Below are 22,543 nucleotides of genomic sequence, written 5' to 3'. Positions count from 1 at the left end.
GCGTTCGCAGGAGAACCGGCAGGACGCCGGAGACCCCATCTTCTGGTACCCATTGCCCCAGCTCAGCTCCTCCCTGCGGAGGAGGCAGGAAGGACCGGAACGGCAGCCTCCGCAGCCCCGAGTCTCCGGAGGGGCGGCTGGACCTTCACCCTGCGGAGCGTCTGGGCGCCCAGAGGTGAGGCTGGGGCGACCCCGCCCCCTCCCGCAGCCCGCAGCCCGCAGCCCCTGCCCCGCCGGACCCTGCGCGGCGCCGCAGGCTGAGGTTCCCCCGGCTGCCCCGGCGAGCACCCGGGGTCCCAGCTCGGAGCGCCTGGCGGGGGCCGAGCCGCCCCCTCACCTGCACCTGCACGAAGGAGCCGCGGTAGAAGCAGCAGGCGGCGGCCGACAGGGCGCTCCACAGGCTGCAGCGCTCGGTCATGGTGGGGCCGGGCGACCGGGGCCGGGACGGTGCAGGGGGCGGCGGCCGGCGGGGCAGGGGCGCGGGACCGACCGGGCTGGGCACCGGCTGCGCGTGCCTCTCGGCGGCGCGATTACCTCATCGCCTTGTCGGGGGAGGAGCGGGGAGGCGGGGCGGGGAGACCCCACCCTCCAGCCAGCCCCGGGAGGGGAGGGGGCCATTGTTCCTCCCTCCTCCCGCCCCCGACTCCCCGCCCCCTCGCCCCCCAGTCCCCCGCCCTCCAGCCCAGCTCGCCCCGGCAGCCCGGAGCCCGGGGATGCGGAGCTGAGGACCTACCAAGGGGGGTGTCAAGAAGGCAGAAGGATGGGGTGGGCCGGCAAAAGGCGGGGGGGTGGGGTCCTGCCTCCCCCACTCACCTCTCCCCTTACTGACCCGGAGAGGGCAGAGATTTAGAATTAAACCATGTCTAAAGCTGGAAAAATCCCTGTAGACATTTGACCAAATCCTTTGTGGCCTAAGGAAATCTCCCAGAGTCCAGGATTTCTCATCTCTGACTTGGAATCAGACACTCTTCTGGGAAATGCGGGATGTCATTGACAGACTGGGGGTGGGGAAGAAAACTCAGTAAGGCTCTGGGGTTTGGGAATCAACTAGCGATGCCCCACCTCCACCCAACCAGTCCCTTCTCTTGCAGCCCAGACTTACTCATCTGGAAAACATACCTGTGCTGATCTCACAGAACTCTGGTAAGTATTGGCTGAGCTGATGCATATAAGCTGCCAGACATTAAGCAAGTGCTCAAGAAATGCCTGCTATTGTTTTCAAGCTTAGTGTCTTAGAATCCGGACCTTTGGCCATAGGCTCTTCAGTGCAAAGGGAGTCATTGCTGACTCTGCATCAGTCAGGCCTGGAGTTCAAATCTTGTGCTGTGTGACCTTAGGTAGATGAGTTCACCTCTCTGTTCAGATGTTTGATTATTTTCTGTAAATACATCTGAAGCTCTGAGCATGGAGCTTGGAATTTCATGGTCTTGGAACTTCAGAATCCTTGCCTTAGAATCAAAGTACTTGCATCATGGTCTGAGAACCCTGGAGTTCTGGCAGCTGAGCATGTAAGGTGAGGAATGGACTTTGGGTAACTGACTATTGATTCCATTCTCTTCTGAGGCTTAAAGCTAAAACTAATATTCCTTTGAGTTCATTCTTTAGGGGACTGTTTAATCAGTTCTGGTGTGTGGGTATTCTTTCTTTTATAGCATTTTTAATTACATTTTTTCAGCTCCATAAACTAAAGGAAAAATACAAAGCTAATAATCCTCTCAGGGATATCACTACCATCAGTGATGGGGATCTCATTACCTTGCAGCTGGGATTTGTGAGATGCTGAAATACATGCCTCTGTGGTCTACCACTTGCTTTGGGGCTGGTTCTCCCTGAGGCCTCTGTCCCACTGTGATGCCAGGGCTCTGGATGAGAAGTCAGGGCCCAAATCCTGGCAGCAGCACCAGCTCAACTTGCTGCAGCCCTGGGCTGCATTTCCTGGGCTCACTGAGCTCGCTTTCTGACCTCGCCCATACACTTACCTCTGCCTGGATCATTCTACCACTCATCTCTGCTTAACTTTATCTCCTTTCCAGCTTTCTGTTTGGAGAGAGGGTGTTGGTGCATATTCCTGGCCAATTGCAATGGCTTGGCTTCAATGCCTCCTCCTCCAGAAAGCCTTCCTTGATCTCCTCATTCCCAGCTCCTGAGCTGAAAGTCATCTCCTACCTCCAGAGCCCTAGTGGTTTCTTATCGAAACTTCTGCTGATGGTAAGGGACAGCAATATGAGCACTTCCCACGTGCTCATTACTGATCACTTACACAGGGCTTTCCAGGCAGTATTGTGGGTGATGGAAAGTCCCTGGGGTCAGGAACCAGCCCAGATTCCACCCCCCTAAATGGGCATGGATTCACTGAGCCCATAGCAACCCTGGGTCGGAGATACCACTGTTACCCCATTTCACATAGGTGAACACTGAGGCTCAGAAAGGTGACACACACACCCAAAGTCATGTAGCAAATAAGCAGCAGATCTGAGACTAAAATTTGGGCCTGCTGGATGACAAAACACAAGCCCAAACCATTGAGTGGTTCTCCTTTGATCCCCACATGGGCCAGGAGCCCTTGAAACACAGGGCCTGGTGCTCCTTGCCCCGTGCTCCATACTCAGAGAGGACCTGGCTCAGGGTGGTGCTCCTGGATGGGGAAGGCCAAGAGCTCTGTCCATGGTCTTGGCAGCAAATAAATTTCGACAGCAATCCCAGTTCTGCCCTGCAGTAGCTGTGCGGCTGTGGGCAAGTCACTGCACTTCTCTGGGCCTCAAGTTTCCCATCCATAAATGCGCACAAGAAGGCCCAATGATGAGGGGAGAAGTCAAAGACCTCATTCATATAAATAGCTCAGAACTGAGTCCCTTCCAGTGCCAGCAGCCAGCACAGGACTCTGCACACAGTAGTCACTCAAAATGTTCCGTCATATTATGGTGGTTATCATTATTATTTCAAAACTGCATTTTCAAATAAAAATAAATGGAAAAAAACCCCTGCATTTTCAACATTCCCAGTGCTCAGGACAAGTTAAGTTTATGATCAATGCGACTGTGTTATCTGTGATGAAGAACTGAGTCATCCTTTCCTGCTCCCACTTCCCAGTTCCAGCTCAGAGACCAAGCAGTATTAGAGCCCGTCTTCCCATGGAGGCACCCCTGGGGCCCTATCCAGCTGGCAACTGGATGGGGTCTGGTGGGAACAAACATTGGGAAGTCCTGAGACTGGGGCCAGGAAAGAATGATGGCAGGCCTGGGAAGAAGATGCTGGGAGTGAAAGCAGACCCCTTAGGCTGCCCTGACCCCTAGACCTTCTCCTTCTGAGAACAGTGGGTGAGGTCTGACTTCTAACGGGGCCAGAAAAGGACTCTGCCCTTCCTGGAACTGGCTCTGGGCCCCCCCCACCACCGCCCGCCAGTGTCCCCTGCCCAGCCCCTCTTACCTTCACATAGTCCCCGCCAGCCTCCGGCTCTGCAGTGGCCCTGGAAGGAGAGAAGAGAGGTGAGTGGTTCCCAGCCCTGCCTGGCTCCCCAGCTGCCAGCCTCTGCCCACCTGCCTCGTGCCAGCACTGAGCACCTGCAGGACTGAGCACTTGCTGGAATTGGCAGGCTGGGCTACTCCTCCGCTCTCCAGCTGTGTGACCCTGGGCAGGTCCCTTCGCCTCTCTGAGCCTGTGTTTCATCGGGTTGTCTCAGGGCCTCTGGGAGCTGATGAATGTCACACGCTTAACATAGCACCTGCTTCCTGTCTTGACTCACCTTTAGGACACTGTGGTCTCCCAGTGTTCACTCCCCACCTCCTCCCTGACTCTGCGCGGTGGTGACCGCAGACTGGACCTCAACCTCCTCCACTCCAGCCCCACCCTCACCCTCATCCCCCTTCAGAGGGACCCACCCAGCGGCACATCGCCGTGCCATTGCTGGTGACAGCTGGCTGCGAAAGTGATTCCCCTCCCGTCAAGGGTGGCCTGGGTGGAGCCTGGAGTGGTCAGAGGCCAGGGGTGGCTGTTGTTCCCAAATAAATACATATTTATTTGTTCCTCCCAAATAAATATCACCCTTCCTGATGAGGACCTCCATGAGCCACGTCCCCAATCCTCGGCCTTAAGTGCCCTCCCTTCTCTGATGCAGCCTGCACTTCCCCTTCAAAACAAGACTCAGAAACCCAACTGCCTCCTTAGCATCTCTTCCAAGATGTCTGAACTTGACTTTTGTATCCAAAGCAGGACTCTAGATCCCCCACCCCACCCGATCCCCCACACCCTAGCTCTCCATATCCGCTTCCCATCTCAGGAGATGTCAGCTTCATCCTTTGTGTTGCTTTGTTTGGCCAAAAACCCTGCGGTCCTCTGTGCTTCCTCTCTCACTCATAGTCCACGCCCAATCCATCAGGAAATCCTGTGGGTCTCTTTCCAAAATAGGTCCTGACCACTTCTCTCTGGGTGTCAACTCTGCCTCATCTGGGGCGCCTTCTCTGTCCTCCGTGGAGCACACAGCAGACTTCTTGCCACCCGCCGTGTCTGCCCTCACACCCCTCGGGCAGCTTCCCCTCCACTGCCTGGTGGTGCTCAGGTAAAAAGCCAAGCAGGTCACTGTACACAAACACCTCCCACCCTGGGATTTCCCTGATGATCCAGTGGGTGAGACTCCGGACTCCCAAGGCAGGGTTCCTAGATTCGATTCCTGGGCAGGGAACTAGATCCCACATGCCATAACTAAAGATCCCACGTGATCCTGCATGCTGCAATGAAAAAAGATCTACCAAGATGGTGCTGCAACTAGCAACTAAGACCTGGTGCAGCCAATTAAATAAGCATAAATTTACTTTTAAAAAATGAAATCTCATCTAATTTAAAATGAAGCAAAACAAAAACAACCCCCCAACCCTTCCATCCCTCAAAGAACAAAATCTAAACGCTATTCCATGGCCTGCAAACAGCCAGCCACGTACTTTATCATCTAAACCAAGACTTCTCTTGTGAGAATAAAGAGGGACCATTTTTATGCCAGAAAAACAAGCGTAAACAGGCTTATATTTGCCCCAGCCTACAAGGCCCTGTGGTGACCCAACTGCCCACCTCATGAATTCCCACCCCCAAAATACGCCTGCTTCCCTCATTCTGCTCTAAGCCACTGGGCCTTTGCACTTGCTGTTTTTTTGCCTGGAAAGTTCTTCCTCCAGATTATCACATAGCTTGCCCCCCGCCCTACTTTATTTAGGGCTTTGCTTAATGTCCCCAAGCCTTCCCTGACCACCGTGCCTAGAACTGTCCCTTGTCCTTCACTCTCTATCCTCAACCCTGTTTTATTTTCCTCAGTCTCTGCCTTCCATTGACTTGGTGACTCAGGTACCTGCCATCTCCACCAGGGCACTGCTGAGATGGGTCTCATTCACTGCGGAGCCGCCAGCACACAGCAGGAGCTTGAGAACTGTTTACTGCTGCTAGTGAGGACCCACAGCGGCTCAGTGGGTAAAAAAATCTGCCTACAATGCGGGAGACCTGGGTTCAATTCCTGGGTCGGGAAGGTCCCCTGAAGGAGGGTGCAGCAACCCACTCCAATATTATTGCTTGGAGAATCCCAAGGACAGAAGAGCCTGGTGGGTTACAGTCCATATGGTTGCAAAGAGTTGCAGACAGCTGAGCGCGCACGCACTAGTGAGGACCTGCTCTATAGCACAGGGAGCTCAGCTCGGTTCTCTGTGATGACCTAGACGGGATGCGGGGGGTGGGGATGAGGGTGACGGTGGGGGTGGGAGGGCAGTCCGAGAGGGAGGGGATGTATGTACTCGCATAGCTGATTGACTTCATTGTACGGCAGAAACTAACACAAAAACACTGGAAAGCAACTACGCACGCACGTGTGCTCAATCGCTTTAGTCGTGTCCGACGCTTTGCGACCCCATGAGCCACAGCCCACCAGGCTCCTTCTGCCCATGGGATTTTCCAGACAAGAATCCTGCAGTGTGTTGCCATGCCCTCCTCCAGAGGATCTTCCCAACCCTGGAACTGAACCTTTATCTCCTGTGTCTCTTGCACTGCAGACAGATTCTTTACTGCTGAGCCACCGGAGAAGCCCACATTTACTGCCTAAGAAATGTATGAAGAGTGTACCCTCAACCAGTATTCATCACTCTCGTTATTATTAATTCTGTCAGGCTGGACCCTGGTTCTCTGGCTGACACAAGCCTCAGTATTCCCATCTGCAAACTAGGGAGGGAGGTCAAACTTCCCCAAATAGAGAAGCCCCAAATTTAAGTGTGACAAATCTAACAAAATAAGTTGCAAACCAAAAAAGCTGAGTTACAAATGAGACAAAATAAAAACTGTGGGTGAGGTGTGTGTTTCCAGGGTGGGATTTCACATAGGGTTCCCCCTAGCTCCTGAGGCCAGGGGCTCCTCTTTGGGATGCTGGCTGTCAGTCTTCCCTGTTTTGACATTCTAGGGGCTGTCCCTCCTCCCTGAAAAGTCCTTCCTGATCTCTAACCATTGTCCCTCAAGCTGCAAGCCGGCCCCTGCAGACTCTGAAAGCCATGTGAGTTCTCTCTTTCCAGCCAAGGTGGGGTGAGGGTAAAGTAGGGGCCCTTCCCCTTGCTCACCTCCCTGCTCTTCCTGGGTGAGGTGTCCTGTCCCAGCATTTCCGGCCATTCAGGCCCGGAAATCCTCCCACTGTTGGGAACAGACTGGCCAGGACACTGGGATTGCCCCAGCATTTCTTCCTGCTTCCTGTCCACTTCCCCTCAGGCGCTGGGCAGGAGTAGAGTCTTGGGGAGGGGGTGCCCGCCCCAGGGATATTAGGTAGCCAGAGCCAGTGGGGTGCTCGGGTCGAGGCCCAGGCCCGGGAACTCCCCATGGCCCCTCCCTGCCCCTCTGCAACACTCCAGGATTTCTAAGACCTAAGGTGACCATGTCTGCTTACCACCCGTGGCCATCACCTGCCCAGACTATGGCCACCACCTCGCCAAGCCTCCCCGCCTGCGTCTGTGCCCCTGTGACTTGTTCTCACCCCAGCAGCCAGAGTGGTCCTGTTAAAATGAGTCAGATCACACCTTTCCTCCGCTCCAACCCACTGGAGTGGCCTCTAGTTTCACTCAGAGTAAGAGCTGAAGTCCTCATAATAGCCTCCGCACACTGGCTCCTCACCACCTCTCCTGCCAGTCTTCAACAACACTCCCCTCATTCATGCTACCCCAACCAAGCTGGGCTTCTCGCTGCCTTTTGTCCCGACCTCAGGGCCTTTGCACTTCCTGTTCCCTCTGCTAGAATACTTTCCCTCCAGATATCCACTGAGCTCCTGCCCTTCCCTCCTTCAGGTCTTTACTAAAGCGTCCCCTTCTCAGTGAGGACTTCCCTGGCCGCCCACATGGAAGTGAAGGGAGCCCCCTCAGGGCTCCCCACCTCCCCGCCCTGCTTCATTGTTCTCTGTAGCGCTTCATCTGACTTGCCCTGTGCCATCTCCTCTCATCAGAACATCAGCTCCACAGGGTAGGGGTTGGGCTCTGCCTGGAATGGTGCCAGGCACCCCATGAAGATGTTTTTGAATGAAAGAATGTAACAGCAGTCCCTGCAATCCTGAGGACAAGCTCTAGTTTTGGTTGGTGGGCCCTCTGTGACCAGGCCCCTGCCAGCCACCCCTCCACTCTTCCTCAGGGTCCTCTGTGCACTCTGGCCTCAGCCTTCCTCCAAAGAGCACTACTGCCTCCAGCCTCAGGACCTTTGCACATGATATTCCTTCTACCCAGAGGAATTCTCTCCCTTAGAGTCAGAGGAATTTCTACTCAGCCTGCAGATCTCGGTTTGCTTGGAAATTTCTAGAATGTTCTCCCTCCTTTGGTAATGACTAAATCCAGGAATCGAATCTTCCATGTTTAAAAACTCAGCTCCATTAATTAATTCATTAATTAATTTCTTATTTTATGGATTTCAAAGGCATTTCCCCTCTAATATTAGTGGTGAAATCAATTAATAAATAATAGTGACAATTGAGCTAAATCAGTTCCATTAATCAGCTGCATCAATTATTTAAATAACCAACCCCTTTAATTGCCTGTATTAGCTGATTTGTTCTAATAACTGATACCACTTATTGCATACATTACCTTAATTAATTGAATTAATGACCAGCAATTACAGTCCATTACCCTTTATTTCCCCAACTCAGGTTTTAGTCTGAGTTTTACCTTCAGGGTCTCCATCCCGGCCTGAGAGAAAGGGTGAGGCTCCCCCAGGGACCCTGGAGAAGAGGCTACTGTCCTCTTCCACCTTGGCCCTTCCTCGCCACAGGCAGCCTTGCCCTGCAGAGCCGTGGGGTCTTCCTGCCCTCTATCTGTCCCCCAGTTTGCTCCTGGGGCGTGGTCATATGGCCTTAAGTGGACACTTCCCAGCCTCTGCCTCCTGCTTCTCAGCTTGCCCCCGCCCTCCCCTCTGTGAGCTTTGACTTTCCCACCTGTGAAATGGGCATATTTTAACTGTCTTCATAGAGGGGCTGCAAGGATCCTATGAGAATAAAAGGTACAAGGTTCCTTAACCCCTGGGGCTCCTCCCTCTGACACCCCACCCTGACCCCAGAGAGCTCCCATCCTGCCCTTCCTGGGGGCTGGAGAGATTCTCTCCCTTCTTCACTCACCCGAGCAGAGCGACAGCCCTGCTCTGTGCTCCTCAGTCCTTCAAGGCTCTGAGCAGACAGAGCTGGGGGTGGAAAGCCCCATTTCTCCGGAGACACGCAGCCGTGGGCCTTTGGGATTCCATGCCAGGAAGGCCCTTGTCGTTAGCCCCTGCCCCACCGCCTCTCCCGAACAAGGAGCCACCACCGTCCTGGAGAGAGCTTGCTCCCCTCCCCATTCTGCACCCGCAGTCTTCTGGGCAGGGGTGAGCTCCCAGCAGAGCTCAGGGAGGGCGCCAGGCCTGTGCGGAGAGGCCAGAGCAGCGGCCACTCTTCCCAGGGCAGAGCTGAGGGGTCTGGGTCCCGGGAGTTGCTGAGACTCAACAGCTGCTGGCCAAGGGCAGAGGGGGAAGGCGAGCGCTGAGCACTGACTGAGGGCCTATGTGGAAGCCCCGCTTCACAGCAGGGCACGCGGCTACTCAGAGGAGACTCACGTTGGTTCTGCTTCTTTCCTTGCCCTAGGCAGGCTCCCCCAGAAGATGGGGATGCCCCCAGATGGAGACAGGGAGACAATGGGGAGAGGAAAGCGACGAAAACTAACCTTTCAACCAGACCAGGAGCCCCAAATTGACATCAGGAAGAGGAAATGGAGTGGGCATGAACAGAAAGAAGACACTTGGGGGCTCTGGAGAGGGCACTGAGCTGGGATGGAGGAGGCTGTGTGATGCTGGGTGAGTCGCCCCCGTCGGGTCTCATTTTCCTCTTCTATACATGGGTGTCCTGATAGCTGAGCATCCCGTGTGCTGGGACTCCCTCGGGCCATATCTAGGAAGAACACTCTACTATGTCTACTCTTCACAATGACCCTGTGAAACAGGCGCTGTTTTTGGAGAAGCAGATGGGGAAACTGAGGGTCAGAGAGGGGTGGGGGTCTCTCAATGTTATAAAGACAGTCAGTGGGCCTCTGAGCAGATGGTGTATCCCACCCTCCCCCACCCCTCCCCAGCTCTCACGCCCCTGAACGTCCAGCATTCTGTAAACAGGGTCCCCTGAGGGTTTGAGGGGATGTGGCTCCAGCTGGGGATGGGGGAACCTTCCGTCTATCCCGAGCCAGCGCAATTCCCACAGCCCGAGGCGTCTAGGGGTCTCGAGGGCTGTGAGAAAGTCTCCACAGGAAATGAGAGCCAGGAGCAGCTGGGCCCCTTCGGAAGACAAGGACCAGCCGCCCAGAGCCTGAGGAGACTGAACAGGCTGGGCCCACCGCAGCCCCCTCCCCTGGTGGGTAATCACTACCAGATGCCCGGCAACTGACGTCACTTTGCAGGGCCGAGAGGGTCGTGGGACTCGGGGGAGTGTTGGGAATTCTTGGACCAGATTCAACATTCCAAAAGGATATGGGGGTGGGGGGGTGTCTTGGCCTATTCTCAGTGCCTGGCACCAGGGCTGGGGCGCAGGCAGCTTAGGGTGCCCCTGGCTCTCCTATGGGGTGCTACCTTCTCCAAGTCTCAAGTTTTCCTGCTCAACAGCCCTGAGAATGAGAGCGGAGGGGTCTGGGTCTCTGGGAGGAAGGAAAGGATGCTCTGGTGAGACACTTCAGAAAAGAGTAAGACTCGGTCCAATCTTCCTCAAAGGAGAGGTGCTTGTCAAACATAAGTCAGAGTGGGACCGTCCTCTGCTCAAGGCCAGCGACGGCTGCCATTTCGTTCACAGTCAAAGCCAGGTCCTTGCCGGGCCTTCCAGGCCTTGCTTATCTGAACCCATTTCCTCTCTGGCCTCATTTCCACCCCTCCTCTCCCCAGCCCCCATCTTGCTTTCTGCTGCTCCTCCAACACGCCAAGTATGCTCCCACCTCAGGGCCTTTGTAGTTACTGTTCCTTTGACCTAGTATATCCTTCCCCAGCCATCAAGAGGGTCTGATCCCAGGATGCCTGAGACTAACATAATATTGTACATCGACTATATTTCAAGTTAAAAAAGGGGGGGGGGGAGGGGGATCTGTTCCCTCATCTCCTTTGCTCAAATATCAGTTTCTCACTGAGAATTTTTCCCTGGATAACTTTCAGCCACTACCCCAAGACCAGTTCCCCTACTTGGTCTAAATCTTTCTCTCTAGTGCTGTTCTCTTCTAGCCGACCAGGTAACTCATTATCTGGTTTATCGTCTGCCTCCCCCACACTGGAATGGGGGCTCCACAAGAGTAGTGTTTTGTCTGCTGTGCTCACTGCTCTCTCCCCAGAATCTAGAGGGGTGTCTAGGGCATAGCTGCATCTCGGTAACTATTAAAATGAATGAAGTTCCAGCTCCTCCACTGTCTTAACTCGAGCCAAGTTGTTAACCTCACAAAACCTTGATGTCTTCATCTGTAAAATGGGCTCCTGTTACCGCCTTTCCAGGGTTATGGGAAGCCATTTGAAGTAATGGGAGAGACAGATCTGAGATGCTTACTTACAGCAGGTGATATGTGGCTAGTGGTTAAGAGCTTGGGCTTGGGACCTGGTCAGGTCAGAATCAAACCTTGGTTCTGACAATCTCTCTGTGACCCCAGGAAAGTCCCTTTTTCTCTCTGAATCTCAGTCTCCTCATTGGTAGAATGCAGCAAATAGAGGCTCCCACCTCACAGGGCCCATGCGGTAGAGGAGACCCACTAAGTACTCCAGGCAGGGCTGGCCAGCTGTCCTCTGGTGGGACCCTGGCCTGACCATTCCTGTGTGTGGGTGTGGCTATGGTGTGTGGCTTTGGGGGACCTCCCTTCCCTCTCTAAGCAGCCACTTCCTCTTCTACAGCATGAACCAAAGGGTCGAGTGTCAGGACTCTCTAGAGCCACTGTTTCCCTGTAGGCAGCTGAGAGGATGGGGACTGGGGGGAGGCTGGGCAGCTCTCCTTTTTGGGAGCTAAAGGCCCTTCATTGCCTATGTCGTCGGCCCCTCCTCCCTCCTTCCTCTCATCCCCCATGATCTCAGCAGAGTACAGGGCACCAGGAAACTCCTGCAGCCTCACCTCTTCCCCTTCCTTCCTTCTGCTCCAGGTGCACCCTGCTTCCCAAGGGGTAGGGGAGGGACATGTCTCCCCCAGCTTAGGCTGAACAGCCACTGGGATGACCCCCTTGGGACACTCAGGAACAAGGCCCCTAGTCTTACGCAGTGGCAGTTCTCAAACACCCTCATCCCCAAGCTGGACGGATCCTCAGAGACCATTCCAGGCCCATCTTGGCTGCTGGAGAGATGGACGCCCAGAGCAGGGCAGGATAAGCCTGAGATCACAACTGCAAAGCAGCTCTCCTGTCTCTGACATAGAGCTGAGCTTCACGGGCTCTTAGAAGAAATGTTTAATAGTTCCTCGCCTCCTACTTGGTCTAGGGCAGGTGAAACACTGGGTCCCAGGGCACCAGGAAGGGGCTCAATCCCATCTGCTAATCCACCCTCCTCAGGACCCCGGGACATCCCAGGTGATCAGGCGCAGGAAGGGAGACTCTCCCTATTTCCTCTGTCAGTTCTAAGCCAGGCCTGATACCCCGAGGCACTGCCAGGACCATCTCTGCCCACAGGGGAGGATGGCTGGCTCCTAGACCTGGCATTCTCCGATTTTAGTATATGTGCTGCCGAAGTGAGCACTAGACCTGGCATTCTCAAGATGTCTCAAGACCTGCTGAGGGGTCTGATCCAGGAAGGTGGAGTTAAACCCTGGTTCTGACTTTCACTAGTTGTGTCAAACTGGGCAAGTAAACCTCTTTCCTCATCTGTAAACTGGAGATAGTAGTCATAGTGTCTCTCTCTTGGGACTGTTGTGACCAACAGAGGCTCAGCCTGAAGCCGGGTCAGAGTTGCACCAAAAGAAAGTTTAAAAGTGCCTGATGCTAAACTCGCACCCAAGTTTGTCAGCTGCCCCAGAGGCACAGATTTCCCCCACAGATAACTCCCGTTCCCCGCGGCGGCCCTCCTTGGTCCCAGCTCGGTCACTCACCCTCTGGATCCCAGTGCGGGGCACCTCCGGCCCACTGCAGTCATGGTTCCCTGCCGTCGCCGCCTGCAACCCGGGGACCTCCTGTTTCCAAGGCTCCCGCCTTTCTCAGACTACCGAGCTGCGGAGCTCACAGCAGGACTCCAGGGGCGGAGCCTGGCCTGTAGGCCACACCTCGGACACGCCCCTCCGCCCCTCTCTGGGCGCTCTCCACCGTCTACTCCGCCCTCTGGGAAAGACGTGCCCCGCCCCGGACACGCCCTTCTCCTCCTGTCTTGCTCCGCCCTCCACGTCCGTCAGGGTCGGGGAGGGTCGGAAGGCCACGCCCCCAGCACACGCCTCCGCCTCGCCCCGCCCCTCTCCAACGCCAGCTTCCCCAACAGTCCCCGAACAACATGGAAGGGCCACGCCTCCCAGACACGCCCCTTCGCGCCGCCTGCCCCGCTTCCGCAAACTACCAGAGCTCATCTCAGGCTTTGGGTTACCTTACAACGCTCCCCCCGCACCGGACCCCTACATACAATCCTTGTTGCACGCCCGAATGAGGCCGAATTTAAGAGGATGGCAAGAGAAGGCAGGCTGGAGTAGGTAAAGATGGTGGGAAAGCATTCGTTCTTTAAATCATAAATGTAAGCACTTCCCATTCACTGCGCTGTTTGTTGTGTGCCAGGCACTGTGCTGAAATTCTTACAAGAACGTTATTCTTGAATTCTCACCACAGCCCTACAAGGTAGGTGGTATCGTTGTGCCCATTTGTCAGATGACAAAAGCGAGGCTCCCAGAAGGGAACAGACTTGTCCAAGGTCAGTAAGAGGCAGTCTGGTCTGGATTCACTCTGCAGCTCTCCAAGGTCCTCCTCCTCCCCACTGAAGGACCAATTATCCCAGCACACAGAAGCTGTGCTTGGGGTCTCAGGGCAAAACCACTCAAGAGAGGATCCAGAACAAACCCTAGAGTTTACTTTTGCTCAGATTTTCTTTTTCCCTCTTTATTTCAGTAAGTACATCTATAATAACCAGTGTGGTTTAGACAAAGTCTCTGAGAGTTGAAAAGACAGGGATGTCTTTGGTTGGGGCTGAGGGATCTCCCAAGGGCCGTAGGGCTTAGAATGTGGTGGGTACCATGTGATGGATGAGTGTGCAGCCACTGGAGACAGGCAGATCCCTGCTCAAATCCCACCCCTGCAACCTTGGCTGAGTCTCAGGTTCCCCAGCTGTAAGATGGGGGCGGGGAGGGTTACAGTATTGATATAATCTTTTACAGAATTTTCAGTGAGTAACATTTGTTTTGACACCTAGTAAAACGGGTACTTACTAATTGAGAGCTATGGTCATACATCACTATTTGTATTTTTGCAACAATTCAACACACCCTATACCCAAATTAGGTAACAGATGCTTTACCAGACCAAGGGGAGCAATGTTGTCCAGTAGAATTAAAGGTGGAAATTCAGAGGTGGGGGCCCAGGGCAGGGATCCAGTGGCTGGGCTGGGCCTGGTCAGTAGCTGAAGGCTCATGCTGGAGGCTGCCTAGGGCTTTGGAGTCAGGTGGGTTTTAGGTCAAGTCCTAACTTCTTCATTTGCTAGATGTGTAATCTGACTGGGGCAGATGGCATTTCTTCTCTGAATCTCAGTTTCCTCATCTGTGGTACGGAAATAACAGTATACTCTCCCTGGATTTTTTTTTTTTTTCTGAAAATTAATTACACGTGAAGGGCTAAGTACAGTGCCTGGTCTATAGCACTGAAAAGTGAAGTGAAAGTGTTAGTTGCGCAGTTGTGTCTGACTCAGTTGTGTCTGTGACTCCATGGACTGTATAGCCCACCAAGCTCCTCTGTCCATGGGATTCTCCAGGCAAGAATACTGGAGTGGGTTGCCATTCCCTTCTCCAGGGGATCTTCCCGACCCAGAGATCAAACCCGAGTCTCCTGCATTACAGGCAGATTCTTTACCATCTGAGCCACTAGGGAAGCCTGGTTTATAGTAAGCACTTAGTTAATGTGTAGGGGTGTGTGTGTGTATTTTGTTTTGTTTCTACAGATGTGTGTGTTGGGCGGTCCTCTCCAGACTGTGTTGGCAGAAGGCTGAAGATGCCATCCCCGCAGGTCCTGCCCTCACCCTTCCCTGATGGGCACCTACCTTTCTGAGGGCACATTCTTGGGGTCTTGCTCCTCTTCTGTGTCTGGCCTGGCATCCTCAGGTTTTCTTGTGGGGTCCACTTCCACCACTGAAGGGTTGGTTCCCACTGCTGGGGTGTCCTCCCTGGAGGCAGCAGTCTCTACCATCACCTTCTCTGCTGCCTCCAAGACTGGGGGTTCAGGCAGGCTTCGGGGTACCACCTGGGGCTCAGGGCCAACTTTCTGGGCCTTCTGGGTGGGCTGTTTGCCCTGAGCCTTCTTGATGCTGGGGCGAGGCATGGTGCCCATGTGGCTGTACATGTCGCTGGAGCGGGCATAGGCCGGGGGGCTCTTGGGGACTGTCACCATGTCATCCTGTGTGGCATCGAAGGTGTCAGCCTCCACCTGGGGCCGGACACTGTTGGGGGCCATAGATCGTCTCAGAGTAAAGGACCGAGGAAGGTTGGAGAGACTCCCAAACCCCTTGAACTTGAAGAACTCTGGAAGAGGGGAGGGGAGGGAAAGGAGTTAATGACATTGCCAGCAATAATAATAATGACAAGGAAACATTTGTGCAGTTCCACTCACTGAGGGTTCAAGGAGGGTTGGGAGCTTCACTGACACCCCCTTTAAGTGTTATGGGATAACATGGCACCACTGGGATCCTGTAGCCTTTGAATTCCACATCCTAGCTTTGTGACCTTAGGCAAGTCACTTGACCTCTTTGAGCCCCATTCATTCACATCAGTAAGATACAGATTATAGTATTCATCACCCATGGCAGGGGCAGGGGCAACCTCTGGGCTGTGGACCAGTACCTCCTGGCAGATCAGCAACAGTGTTAGATTAGAAATAAAGTGCATGGTAAGTCTAATGCACTTGAATCATTCCCAAACCATCCCACCCCATCCCCAGATGATGGAAATACTGTCTTCCACGAAATTGGTCCCTGGGGTCAAAAAGGTTGGGGACCACTGTCCTCTGGGCAATGGAAAAATTGAAGAAAGGCATGAACTCAGCATGTAAATAACATGCTTCATAACCGTCAGAAGTAATGAAGATGGTGATGACCATCACAGTAAATGCCTCTGCATTTGTCAAACATGCCACCTTCATTAATTACTTCCCTGAACTCTCAGCACAGCCCCATGGCACAAGTTTAAATCCCCCATTTTCCAGATGAAGAAACTAAGGTTCAGAGCGGTGACATGACCTGCCCGAAGTCACACAGCTGGAAGCATGTATGTGTGTGTGTGATGTGCCTGTCAGGGTCGGGGGAGTGGGTGTTTGAACGAGGCTCTGAAGTGCCCCGGAGGTGCGGATGAAATGAGAAGGGGGCTGTTGGGTCCCTGAGGGTCCCACTCCCTGCGGTTCTCTCCTTCCTGTCAGCTGAGCCCTGGTCGGGACTCAGGCGGCAGTGCTCGGGTGATACCATCTCCGCGTTTCCGCAGGGGTGCGCCTGCGCGCCCTCCTGCCTGCTCCCAGCTGTGGGACTGCCCCTCCTCCTAGCCACCACCGTCTGCCGGACTTCACTACGGCCCCTCCATAAGCAAAAACCAAAAACCCTGGCATTTCCCACTTCCTTGGCATCCTCCACCTCCTCAGATCCTCACGACCATGGTGGAACATAGGTGGGATGGCCCCATTTGACGGAGAGGAAACTGAGGCCCAGAGAGGGGAAGGAATTTGCCCAGGGTCAGAAAGCCAAGCGGAGCCTGGCCGAGGGCCCAGGGCTCTGGAGTGCGGGGGTCAGTGCTCTGGGGCTTTCCTCCCAGGCCTGCCCACCCCCCACCCCACCCTCAGTCTTAGAGCCTCTGCCTCCTGACAAGCGCCGTCAGCAGATGCTGAGGCTCTGCTCTTAGAAAGCCATGCCAACGGGCGATTCGCCTCCTTTCTTGGTTCCACTTGTTTTGTCTCCTGGGCACCCCGGGTCTGGAGGAAGCACTAGTGGGGCAGGGAGGGAAACTGAAGTCCAGGGTCCAGGGACGTGAGACTGAGCCCCGCTCTGTACCCCATATGACCTCAGGCAAGTCTCTGGGTCTTCCATCTGTGGAGCACAGTCATGATCCTTGCCCGGTACACTCCTCTCCTGTGCTGTCAGATCCAAAGCACCAGAGGGGGTCTTCCCTGTGGTCCGGTGGCTAAGATGCTGCGCTGTCAATACAGGGGGTCTGGGATTCAATCCCTGGTCAGCGAACTAAATCCCACATGTTGTAACTAAAAAGATCTTGCATGCCACAGTGAAGATCTAAGATCCCAAGTGCTGTTACTAAGACCCAGCATAGCTAAATCTGTATCTAAATCTTAAAAAAAAAAAAAAAAATCAGAGGGAGCTGAAGTTTTCTGGGACCAGGAAGGAATCAGCAACCTGGGGAAGAAGAGTGATGGGTGGGTGTGGCCCCTCAATGAGTTGCTCTGGGTCCCAGCGTCACTGCTGGTGGGGTCGTGGGACATTAACCCATGGCACGCACCCCTCCCCCCTCCGCCGCCCCAGCAACTCCCAACCTGAGACCCCCCCATGTGAACCAGCACAGAGGCAAGCAATGGAATGCGTGGAGGTCTTCCCTGGCCCAGCCCAGAGGTCAAAGGGAGCCAGAGGACACATAAACGAATGGAGAGACTGACAGTTGGCGGGGGGGGGGGGGGGGGGGGGGGGGGGAGAGACAGAGAAATAGCGACGGACAGAGACAGACAAGAGAGAAACAGAAATGGAGAGCCAAACCAGCTGGAGAGAGAGACAGAGATCGGGCCAGAGGGATGCAGAGACGGCGCCATGGAAACTCAGAATCAGAGTCCTCCAGAGAGAGCCAGGGATGGACAGAAAGAGAAACAGAAACGAGATGGAGAAGAAGCAGATGCAGAGAGGCTGAGATGGACGGACAGACAGAGGGATGAAGGACGGTGCAAACGGCACCCCACACTCACTGAACTTCTTGCTGGCCTTCTTGGTCCCCTCCGTCATCCTGGCAAGTCGTGCAGAGCCCCTGGCCGAAAGGCAAGTGGTCACTCGAAGCTCTGGACATCAATGCTGGGATGCCTCCCTCACCTCCCCTTCCCCTTTCTCGCGCTCTCTCACTAGCTTCCTCTGTGTATTTTTAAACCAGTGAAACTCTCACAGCCCCACCCTCCCCATCCTCTCCGCAGGGGGGCGGAGGCAGGGCGCCCCCCCTCAAGTCCCAGCCCCTGTGGGCCTCCTCCTTGGCCTCAGCAGCGGGGGGAGGCGGGGGGCAGACCACAAGCGCGTGAGATCTAGAAGGTCTGGGAATGAAACCGCAGGCTCTGGGAACAGAGCCTACTGGGCTGGGGGCCTCCAGGGACCTGACGACCGCTGTCGGGGGGTCTGGCCAGCGGGCTGGGAGGGTGCAGGGAGTCAGGCCTGCGGGCAGAGGGGTTTACTCTAAGCCTCGGTGCTGGTGGATGTACTGGCAGTGGTGGCAAGGGGAGTGCCATGGTTTGGCCCGTTGGCCCTGAGACCACCCAAATTCAAGTCTTGGCTGCCCCCCTCTGTCACTGTGTGATCCTGGACAAGTCCCTCCCTGAGCCTCAGTTTTGTCTCTGTGAGTGAGGGGTATTTGCAATGCCCACCTCACAGGGTCCAGCGCTTGGTGCAAAGCCTGGCACAGAATCAGTGTCCTCAAGGCACGGTCACTCCTTTTCAAGCTGGCAGGGACATGGCGATGATTTAGTCCGCCACCCAGCTATACAAGGACAGGATAGGAAAACTGAGACACAGGCAGGCAGAAGGACCCCGGGCCATACAGCAGCTTGGTAGCACAGACTGAGTGACAACTTGCCCTTTCAGGCCCTTTTAACCCACAGCCTGGTGTTTTTCTACCCTGCAACCCCGTGTGTGTGTGTATGTGCACGCTCACGTGGACGGGACAGAGATGAGGAAATGAAACCTCCCCTACATAGGTTGTCCCTGACACCTGCGGAAGCATCCAGCAGCTGCTGGGGGGCACCCGAAAGACCAGGGGCTTCAGATCCCGGCTCTAAGTTCGGAGTTACTTCTGCCTCTGAAGACTCGGTCACCTAATTTCTAGAATAGGCACGAGTGTAAGGTACACAGTCAACCCACGGAGGCTGTGGCATGATCGGACATTATTATCCTGGCCCCAGGGCTGGCCCACTGGGGTGTGAAAGGGGAAGTTCAAGGTCAGGTGGGGCCCCTTGTACATCCTCCATAAAAATAATAACTACTAACAACTAACGTTTTCTGATCACCTAGTATGGGCCAGCCAGAGGGCTCAGTTCTTCTGCCCTAAGGAGGCATATACTGTTTTTCTTGTCCTCATTCTATAGATGTGGAAACTGAAGCCCTGCTCTGAAATCAAGTGACCTGGAATTGGGACCTGCCGGTCTAGCCATGGAGTCTGAGGTCCTAACTTGCACACTCAGAGCGCCTGCCACCCTCTGGCAGCTGGATGATAGACCTTGGTGGGAGAAGGGCCTGCCGAACTTTCTCGATGGGACAAGGGGGAACCGGCGGCCTTGGAAGGGAAAGGGTCACAGCCCATGAGATGGAGGCAGCAAACAGGCCTGCTGGGACAAAGTTCAAATGAAAGGATGGGGCTTCTGGACCATGGACTTGGGAGGAAAAGGGGGTACAACTCCAGCTCCCTCTCTTAAGCATCGACCACGATCCAGGCATGGATCTGGAAGCCCCCACAGATCATCACAGATCTGTGAGGTGATCCTGGCATTGTCCCATTTCACAGATGAGGGAACTGAGGCTAACGGGGAGCAGAGGCTGGACAGATACCCAGGTGTTTTAACTCCCAGACCAGTGCCCCTTCCCATCTCTGGTTGTTGTCAGAAGAGGGAGAGGGGCCGGTGGCCTGGTGGTAGCTAAAGGGGTTTTCCTGGTGAGAGCTGGAGGGTGGATACCCCAGCTTCTTTCTCAGGAGGCAGTTGGAGGGATTTGGGCTAGCTGCTGAGGCAGTGGCATCAGCCAGTACTGGCTTTCTGGCCAGGCCTACTCCCAACTTGCTGTGTGACCCTCCATGAAAGACTTTACCTCTCTGAGTCTCAGTTTCCTCATCTGTGAAATGGGGTCACAGTAATCCCCCGACTCCCCCACTTCCTGGAGTTGTTGGGAAGACAAAAAGAGTGAATGATGGCCTGGGCCAGTACACCCTGGCACTTCTTGCTGAAGGATGGAGGTGGTTCAGGCCAGGGGCAGACTGGCTTAAGTCAGGAAAACCCCGGGGCAGGCACACTGGGTGAAACTCGGGAGTCCCAGGCATGGCCAGGGTGAGGCTGTGCTGCCGTGGTGGAGGGGCCTTGCTTGCGCCAGGCTAGCCCTGCCGTTGGCCCAGGCGCCAGGGTAGTTGCCGCATCCCAGGGAGAATGAATGGGGCTCAGTGTGACCACTCAGTGTGGCGGCTCCGCTGAGCTCAGAGCCCTCTTTGTGCCGCCTCGAGTGGCCGTTGGGAGTGCGGCTGGGGACCTGCTGGCCGGTGGCTGTCCCCCGGGCCCTCCTCAGCCGGCGCTGGAGGCCAGCCCAACCCCACTCCGCAGCCCTGAACACACGAGCGCTTTCCAGCCTCAGGCCTTTGCTTGGGCTAGACCCACACTCGGAACGCACGCACCCCTCCACTGGCTCGTCTTTCTCTCCACTGAGTCCCTGTGGTCTAGACTGAGCCACAGGGCCCCAGGAACCCTGCTCTGATTTCTAGCCCCTCCATTCTCTCCTCCCCAATCTATGACAGAGGTGTCAGCAATCTGGCCAAGGACGATTAGAGACTGGAGCCTTTCAATGTCATAGTCACTGTACCCAGGCACACCTGAGTCCAGACGGCCACCTGCCTGACCTCAAGCAAGTCACATCACCTCTCTGAGCGTCATTGTTCCCATCAATAAAATGGGACAAACTCAACATCTCTCACACGATCCTGTGGCTGTGAAATAAGACGTCTACACTGAGAATACTGTCTGTATTACATTGACTTGTGTCTTCATTTTTTTAAATATTTTTATTTGTTTACTTGGCTACCATGGGTCTTGGTTGCAGCACATGGGATCTTTAGTTCCTGTAGATGGGATCTTTTAAATTGTGGCATTCAGAATCTTCTAGTTGAGGCATGCAAACTCTTAGTTTGGCATATGGGATCTAGTTCCCTGATCAGGGATCGAACCCAGGCCCCCTGCATTGGGAGCTGAGTCTTAGCCTCTGGACCACCAGGGAAGTCCCTCATTTGTGTCTTTATATGCATGTTCCAAACAAATCTCATGCTTCGTCAGAGGCACTGGCCTCAAGCTTCCACACTGGCTGCAGGCCTGCTCTAACTGTAGGACTCAGCAGACATCTTTTCACAGCTTGCCTCAGTTGTTTTCTATGGGGGGCCAAAGAGACCTGGCTTTGAACCCCAGCTCCATAGCCCCCTGGCTGCAAGGCCTTGGGCAGGTCACTCTTATCACTCTGAAACGGTTTCCTCTTCTGTAACTTGAGTTCCCTAACAGCAGGTTTCTAAGACAGGTGCTGTAAAGTTCCAGAGGTCTGGCCTATATCATGGGGCCAGGCACGCAGTCAGTACCTAGCTGGTGTGGGCAGAAGGCCCATGGAATTGCAGGGCTGTGAACATCACCCAGCCATTCTCTATTCTATGTCCCCCTATCCGGTGACCCCTTGTCTACCCAGGTAGACCAGCAACAAGAGCACCCCGCCAAGGAGCCTTTCTTCTTCCCTCCATATGCCCCGCACCCTGCTCCTGGTCAGGGGAAGGAAACAGAAGGTCCAGGTCAGACAGCTGGCCAGGGGCTCCCTTTCCTACTCTGTGCCTCAGTTTCCCTAACTGCTAAATGGCAGCAGGACCAGAGGCTCTCTCAGAGCCTGGTCAGTCAGTCAGCAAACATTTCCTGAGTACTGGCCACAGGCCCGGCCTTGCCAGCCTAACTGATCCATGGAAACAGGAAACTTTTCCCTCCAACCAGCAAAGAAGTCAGAGTCGGTGAGAAATTGTTTCTGGCTAGAACCTAATTTCTTCTCACTTTCACTGGGCAGCCTTCTGAAGGGCTCTGACTGCCCCTGCCTCCTGCAGGGAGGGCTGAGGGCCCGAGGCCCTGAGGGGAAGTGACTGACAATGTCAGGGTTCAGGCCAGGGATGGGGGGGTGGAGGTGATGACACCACCGGAACTTCTGCTGAGGCCTCTGCCCACAGGATGTGACTTAGGGAGGGCTCGTGAGAAAGAAGCAGGGGCCCCAGCCTGAGAATCTGATGGTGGAAGCCACCCAAACCCACGCAGACCTCCGCTCTTCCACCCAACGCGACTATCCCCTCCCACACTTCCCAGTGGCATCCGGCCACCCAGCTGGCGATGCTGTGCCATGACTGTGCCCTTGCTCCACCCTCAGCCCAGGTGGGCGGGGCCCTGACATGGGTAACTGCTTGGGGTTGGCACCAGACTTTGGCTGGTGTTGGCTTTACATATCAGTGTGGCAACTGGCCAATGGCCAGTTTGACCCTGGCCAATGATGTCACCGTCCATGGAGTTCTCCAGGCAAGAATACTGGAGTGGGTTTGCCGTTTCCTTCTCCAGAAGATAAGCTGGTTAGATAGTATCACCGACTCAATGAACATGAATTTGAGCAAACTCCAGGAGATAGTGAAGGACAGAGGAGCCTGGTGGGCTTCAGTCCACGGGTCAGAAAGAGTCAGACACGACTTAGCAACTGAACAACAACAATAAGTGATGTCACCTCTGAGTTTCAGTGTTCTTCTATGTATAGTAGAGGTAATAATAGTATAATATTGCTGAGTGAGAATTGAGATAATTCCCATAAAGTGCTAAGTGTACAGCTTGGACCATTTATTTTCCCTCCATAAACTATAATTACTACAATTATTATTATTTTCTTCTTCCCTGCTCTCCCTACCCCCAATTTA

The 22,543-nt window shown here is 54.6% G+C and overlaps 1 protein-coding gene and 1 long non-coding RNA gene across 5 annotated transcripts in view; one reads left to right on the top strand and one right to left on the bottom strand.

Moving 5' to 3' along the window:
* Positions 1-17,740, bottom strand: part of SH2D3C (SH2 domain containing 3C) — a 32,974-nt gene extending 15,234 nt beyond the window's left edge. Inside the window, exons 1-3 of one of the 3 annotated variants that reach the window (XM_043916793.1) lie at positions 17,583-17,740; positions 14,680-15,157; positions 3,427-3,466 (exon numbers count right to left, since the gene is read on the bottom strand). In XM_043916793.1, coding sequence (XP_043772728.1) covers positions 3,427-3,466; positions 14,680-15,157; positions 17,583-17,619 — 555 coding nt within the window. In that variant the 5' untranslated portion in view covers positions 17,620-17,740. Of the gene's footprint in view, positions 1-337; positions 564-3,426; positions 3,467-12,544; positions 12,697-14,679; positions 15,158-17,582 lie in introns of those variants that run through there. The other 2 variants (XM_043916794.1, XM_043916795.1) reach the window with 2 other exon arrangements.
* Positions 5-20,593, top strand: LOC122702868. Of its 2 annotated transcripts, none has more exons than XR_006343357.1 (4): positions 5-175; positions 1,092-1,143; positions 9,107-9,315; positions 18,960-20,593. It is a non-coding gene; the product is annotated as an uncharacterized LOC122702868 (long non-coding RNA). The 2 variants fall into 2 exon arrangements; XR_006343358.1 differs by lacking the exon at positions 18,960-20,593 and adding an exon at positions 14,581-14,716.
* The last annotated feature ends 1,950 nt before the right edge of the window (positions 20,594-22,543 follow it).

This window comes from Cervus elaphus, chromosome 11 (assembly GCF_910594005.1).
Source record: "Cervus elaphus chromosome 11, mCerEla1.1, whole genome shotgun sequence".
NCBI lineage: Eukaryota > Metazoa > Chordata > Mammalia > Artiodactyla > Cervidae > Cervus > Cervus elaphus.
The sequence above is the reverse complement of the archived record's forward strand: the minus strand, read 5'-3'. Positions and strand labels throughout refer to the sequence as shown.